Genomic DNA, 6,879 nt, shown 5'->3' with positions numbered 1-6,879 from the left:
ATAGGTGATCAAGGATCACTGAAAACAACGGGGTTTGGGATATACTCAGTGATAGAGCTTATGCCTCACATGTGTGAGACCTTGGGGTCAATTCCCAAAACATGCACACACACACACACACACACACACACACACACACACACACACACACACGCCAATTAAATAAAAACAATAGCACCACAATGAGAAATCATCAAGGAGAAATTATTTCAAAACAGAGGTAACTTTATTGTATTAATTTTATACTGTAAAAGAATATGAAATACAGCCTTGTCTAAATTCTCTTGCTGACTCTCTTGTAGACAATGTCACCCAGTGTCATGGTCTGAAAGTCAAAAGAGGTATTATGAAATATTTTCTTGAGGATACATTGTAAAACATACAAACAAAAAATAATCTCCCCAAATAGGCCCAAATGTGCTAACATTAAACAACTTGAAAATTTCCCATTTTTCTCTAGGAGCAGTGAGACACCAGGTGAATTAGGAAAGGGTATCCCTTCCTCAAGATGCTGTTATTCTATCTGTCAGGAAATCACCCTGATATTCTGCTGTGGTTTGACAAGAGCAGGTGTCCTGAGTGCAAATCCTCAGGTCTATAGTGAACAGACTCCCCTAGGGCTTGAGTAATGAACAGCTGTGAGATTAGCCTGAGATAGACCCAGTTCAGGAAACCCTGATGCTGTCATCTGACCAGCTCTCCTGGCCGTTGCCTTAGTCTCTCCATTTAGAAAAGTGTCGTTCAATAAGGTATCTATCAACTCTGTGGTACATAATGGATCCTCTTAGGTGGTGGAAGACATTGACAAAAGGCAAGGGAGAGAGTCAGGTCTCAGGACAGAAGGGTGAAGAATGGGAGATGGCGTCTGACTCTCTCTCATCCTTTATATCCCGTCCACCTCAAGCACTGGGATGGCAAGACCAGAGTGTCAACTTACATTGGTGATTGTGTCTCCATTGAATTCAGTCACGGACTTTACGCCTTTGAAAGTTGTCACCATTTTATTGTCACCTTCCATCTTAACCACTGCCTGCAGGGAAGACAGATCGTGGCCCATGAGCCAAGGCCTGGCAATGAAGCTTATGAAGTTGGATCCCTACATGGTATCAACTGACAAGGAATCAAATGTCTTGTCAGTCTCCAGTTCTCTAGCGCTAAATGGAAATAAGGTTTATTAATGAAAGAAAATGTCAAGCCTACCTAAGGGGTTCACCCTTGGGGGGAGAAATCCTAAAATACAATTTAAAAAAAATCCCATTTCTCAAGCTTATGGAGGGAGGAGGTAGCGAAACTCCAATCCTCAGCACCCAGGGGTATTCAGTTCATTTTGGTGGCCATTGGGTCTTTTTTTATTGTGGTGCCAATTCTAAGCTGAATACACCAAGACGGTGGTAAATATAAACAGTGCTGTGGCTGGGCACAGTGCTTCAGGTTTTCCAGCACTCATGAGGCAGGAGCGTGAGATGCTGAGTTTGAGGCCAGTATGGGCTACATGGCAAGATGCTAAGGGTGTGGGGGGGAATAATAAAAGGAAAGTAAGCAAGAGAGGGATGGAGGGAAGACACCTAATCAAGAGCAAAGGACATCAGCCAAGATTAAATATCAACCTCTACAGTGGCCATTGAAAAGGGGCTGTGGTAGAACCCATGACACCTCAACCCTCGTCATGAGCCAATCAGAGAATCCCTGCCTGCCTGCTCTTCTCCTTGGCGTGTAAAAGAGGCAGAAATGAGAGGGACCCTAAGTGCTAAAGTGCCTCCTGCTGAATCTGAGGCACAAAGCTGCCTGGAAGGTAGGGACAGAGAACAGACACACAGTCCACTGGCTACCCTGGGCTGTGCAGGCTTCACAGGAAGGGGCAGATGATGGGACCCACAGCCCCTGGATCTTATCACCTGTCCACTGCTCACCCAGCTCACAGACAGAGACATTGCTGCCTGGACCATCTCCCAGAGGAGGTAAAACTGCCCTGGCTCAGATAAAGGTTTTCACTGACACTGATTTGCCCCAGTTCCAGGCTCTCCTTGAAGGACTCTGAGAGCCAGGAGCACTGTACCTGGGAGACCTGAGACTGAGGAGCGTGTTCTGTGCCCCTTTCCCCACATCCTCCATAGTGAGAGCCCAGATGCCCATGATCCCTGGGACAATCAAAAGTCTATTCTCAGAATCCTCTGAGTCTTCTGCTGAAGTAGTTTAGTGACATGGTCTCTGTTAGAAGTTTCGGGAAGCAGACTGTGGACAGAGGTGGGACTACATACCTTGACCTTTTCCCCAGTCATGGTCTCCAGTTCGCACTCCTCCCCCAAGGTGAACTCATTGTGGATCACTTTGGACCCATAGGTGATGGTGAGTTTGACTTTCTTCCCTTCGTGCACGATTTCTGACACCCCCTTGATGTCCTTCCCTTTCTGGATGAGGTCCTCAGGCAGACCTGTTAGAAACCATGCAAAGTCAAACACTGGGGGAACAGAGACCCCACTCACTCTATGGTTGAGGGTGACCTTGAATGTCTGATCCTCCGCTTCCACATCCTTAGTGCTAGGGTAGCGGTCATGTGCCATCATACCTGGTTTATATGGTGCAAGGGATTGGACCCAGGGCTTCATGCATGCTAGGCAAACATTCTACCAACTGAGCTACATTCTCAGCCCATTGGTTCATTTGTAGTAAGGACCCTTTCCTCTGTGGCTCCCTGTTTCTTACTCATTCTCTCTTTCAGGTTCCTCCCTTCTTTGGGGGCTTTGCTCTTAGAGTGGGAACACTTCATCCTCCTGAATGTTTATCTTCCAAAATAAATTACTCCTGAATCCATAGGGGAGCTACGAACGATTAGGCCATGCACAAAGTAGGACCATGCCAGGTAAACTTGCTGTGCCCTCTGGAGTCAAGGCTCTTGGGGCATAATGTACAAAAATCCTTTTCCCTAGAAAAGGGCTTTGCAGATTTCAGAACTAATCTGTGCTTTTACATGAACAGAGGTTCATGGGAACCATGGAGTTCACAGAAAGAGTGGAGAGTCCCCTGCACAACTAAGGAATCCTCAAATTCATGATCTGTGACTTGTCTGAGAAAGAAGCTGAGTCCTGGGGTGACCTGAGTGTCCTTTCCTGCTCTTGCTGTCCCTCATCTTTTCCCTCTGACACAGGGCTCTCTGTCCCAGGCTCAGCCTTCACCACCACAAAGTCTCCCCCTAAACCCCTGCACCCTGGGAGACATAGAGTGTTCAATAGGGTCCCTGGGACCCAGAACCTGCTTCTAACTCCACTCAAACACTCTCTAAACTGTGATCTTTGTCACAGATACCTCACCTTTCTTGTCCCCAGTCACCTCAACTGTAAAATGGGAATATAACAGTGGCCAACTCAGTTTTATGGTGAGTATTTACTGTGGGCACTGCATGGCAATGCCTAGTATAGAGTCATATATTAGGGTAAACTTCATAACATTTATCTCCAAATAATTGGTCAGAATTGTAGCCCCATCTGTCTCCCTGGTATATGTACAAGCATGGTGCTTGAGATATGGTTGGCCTTGAATAATGATTGCTAAAAGAATATGAACAAATGGGTAAGTGAAGGAACAAGGTCTTAGAATAAATAAAGTACCAGTGGACACACACTTCAAGTCAGTTCATACTCCAGTTCAGGGCTATTTCCACTTCTCTGGGTTAGCCTTGTTCAGTAGGGAACAGGACAAGTACCAAGAGACCAGGAGAGTCACTGGAGAACTCCTCTATTTGGTATACCCTGGACCCCTCCTCCCACCTCAGCATCAGACCTTGACTATCTGCTGACAGAAGGGATAGCCCCTCATTGCCATTATATCAGCTTTGGGGCTTCGTTCAGCACTCACCCATCGCCTTCATGAAGGGCTCAAAGTTCTCTTGGCTCTGCACTTGGTACTTGCCGGAGAAGTTCATGGTGGCAATGAGGCTTCCTTTCCACAGCTGACCACAACAGCTCTGTCTGCCAGGCCACCCACTGTTGGCTATTTTATAAGGGGCTTCTTCCTCCTCAAATATAGGCCATAGGTCAGTGATTGTCGATTTCTTTATGGCCAGGATCAAACATTAACTCCTGAGAGCAATGGTCAACGATAAAAATCAGAATGGGCAAGGCAGAAGTTTGTTCTAATTCAGCAAACATTAGTGAGTCCAATCAAGGGCAAAGCTCTCTGTAAATGGTGCATTTTGGGTGTCTTATCACCGCTCATGAAATAAGAGTGCATACATGAAATGTATGTTGACAGATGTATATATGTGCAACAGACATGTGAATCACATCTCTAGCAATGCATACATTGTGTACATATGTATGTGTTTATACATGTGCACACTTGTATATGTACATATATTTATACAATGTAGCTACATATACATATGCACATATATAAACACACATGTATATGTGCATTACGTGGAGAAAAATACCTTTGAACTCAAAACCTTTTCACATAGCCTTATGTTTATTTCTCAATTTTTCTATTATTATACAAACAATTTTACATATATTTTATCAGTCCCTAAAGCTGTTTTGTATTCTGAGAATTCTTTCTCAACGATTCTGGGCAAGCCTGAGTTCAGACAAGCCTTCCTGTTGAAGGCATCTACTGTCAGCAGGTATAAGCTGTGTAAAGCAGCAGTCTGAAAATTTAGATCACTTTGTCTGGTAGAGCCAAGGGAAGAAAGATGGCATTACCTGCTGACTTTGCCCCATCCCTGCCTCAAAGCCAGGAACAGGGAAGTAAGATGATACAGGGACGTTCGGCCTGACTAGAACTGGCCTTGGGGAAAGGCCATAGGGATGCTTCCAAATATCTCTGACGTTTTTGTTTGTCATGGGGAGCAGAGTTGTGCTACCCTGTGCATCTTCACCTCTCCAGTTCCTGCATCTGAGGCAGCTCTCAGCAAGGGCCACCTGACAGCCTATTTCTCCTCTGTTTAGACTTTAGTATCAGCCTCTTCACTCACAGCCGTCAGCGTCCATCCTCTTCTCTACCTTGAGGCTACATAGACTGCTATAGGTCAGAGCCCAGGGTATGCCATGCCTCCGTTTTAAATTTCTAATGGTCCTTATTGCTCTAGCAGGGACAGGTCCTGGATGGTGTGGAAAGTCTGTGGCTACCGTCCTGACTGTGATGACCGCTCTCACTAGAGCGTGTACTTTGCTATCAGAGACTTTCAATTTTGTCTTGCAAAGTGACTGCCATTGTCTAAACGTCTAGTGAGACTGGTAGTCTGGTCAAAACCAGGCTAGTCACCCCCCCTTTCTCTAGAGGTCACAGGCACAGGTTAGCTGAAGGTGTCAGAGGTATCCATTCCTCTATGCTTGAATTAGCATCTCTCTGCTCTTTTCCCATCCTCCAGCTGCCTGCCTCCCTGTAAATTCTCCCAGCTAGTCAGCAGGTAATGCCATTGTAACATGGAACATTGTAACATTTCTACTCGCATTCCACTTCCTCCACTCAGCTGGGCTGGCTTCTCTACATTCTTCCACACTGTGTTCCTTCCTTGGGATTCTCAGTAGATGGCACACGGAACGAGCTCAATCAGTGATGGTTCAGCAAAGAAAACTCCATCAAAAGATAACAAGGCCATAGCTCTTGGGGTGCAGAAGTAGTAGGAGATATGGAGTAGTCAGATCAGCAAGTCAGTCCTGTAATCAGTGAATCATATGAGTTCTGAAGCCAGGGGACGGGAGGGCATGTATGAACGTGTGCCTGTGCGTGGGCGGGTGTGTACCTTATGTGGCTGCAGCTTGGCTGACAGGCCAGGGAGACAACTGTGAAAGGGATGGAAATTGTTGCTCCAGCCCTGAGAGCCCACCTCTCTCTTCCCACCCTCAGTGTTCTTTCTCTTTTCTCTGTAACTCTGATCTGTCATCCCAGCCTGTGCTAAGCCCGTGGAGACAGATTTTGCAGGGAGTCCTCTCTGTTCCTGGCCAGTTCCCTCCCACTTGATCACCAAAATGACAAAATGCTTTGGATACCCAGCCCTGCAGCAGCTTCCTACTGCACCCAGAAATTTGTTGGGTTGCAGTGTCTGCCTCTAGGCCATACAGTTCTGGTAGGTGGGAATGAGAGGGAGGAATTTGAATTGAGAGCTCATGTTAGGTACATCAGTGGCTTAGGAAGACATCTTAGGACCAACAGCCATGCCAATAGTACAGTACAGTGTACACTATCACCTCGATCACACGGACTCCCCAGACCCTCTGCAGTTTGCTGCTTCTGATCCAGCCAACGATTTCCTTGCACAGAAGACCACAAAGGCCTGCAGGGGAATCAGAGGGACCTTCGAGGCTACGGGCAGTGCTCCAGTGACTGCCAACCCTGCTGCCCTCTTACTCAACACACTGCACTCAAACAAGCAAGTGGACAAACAGGAATAAGAGAAACCAGTGAGGGTTTAGAGCAACAGGCCACTAAGATACCTCCAGTGGGCAAAGCAGGGGTCCCAAGAAGGCCAGCGCTGATTCTGGTGCTAGTTCTTTACCTCAGAGTGAATCTACCCTTGTTTTAAACCCTTTCCTCCTCCTTCAAAAGCTTCGAGGATGGAGTTGTTGGGCTGGGGATATGGCTCATAGGCACAGGTGACCTATGCACATCTGATAACCATGCAAGAGTGGAGCCCTGTGAAACAGCTATGACCATTCCTGAACTCCCTTCATTATATCTGTCATTGAGAGCCACTCCCACCGGAGTGTGAGGTCAATGAAACCTGGGACTTGGTGTTTCAGTGTGCCATGATGAGTACACAAACTTAAAACGCTGGATTTGTGTGTTCACTGCAGACTATAGGAGCTTCTGCCCCTCATTCAGTCCTTTTCATCTACCACCTGTCCAAAGAGCTAGTCCAACATGGTAGCATACTAACTAACT

At 46.5% G+C, this 6,879-nt stretch overlaps 1 protein-coding gene across 1 annotated transcript; it reads right to left on the bottom strand.

Annotated features, from left to right (window-relative positions):
- Positions 1–203: 203 nt before the first annotated feature.
- Fabp1 (fatty acid binding protein 1) lies at positions 204–3,960 on the bottom strand. Its single transcript, XM_032906338.1, has 4 exons — positions 3,853–3,960; positions 2,259–2,431; positions 938–1,030; positions 204–325 (listed from the first exon to the last, which is right to left on the bottom strand). Exons 1-4 carry the CDS (start codon positions 3,917–3,919, stop codon positions 275–277), a joined length of 384 nt encoding a protein of 127 aa, XP_032762229.1. The 5' UTR covers positions 3,920–3,960; the 3' UTR covers positions 204–274.
- Between the last annotated feature and the right edge of the window lie 2,919 nt (positions 3,961–6,879).

This window comes from Rattus rattus, chromosome 6, assembly GCF_011064425.1.
Source record: "Rattus rattus isolate New Zealand chromosome 6, Rrattus_CSIRO_v1, whole genome shotgun sequence".
In the NCBI taxonomy this organism is placed as follows: domain Eukaryota; kingdom Metazoa; phylum Chordata; class Mammalia; order Rodentia; family Muridae; genus Rattus; species Rattus rattus.
Note: the sequence above shows the minus strand (reverse complement) of the source record. Positions and strands in the feature narration are given on the sequence as shown.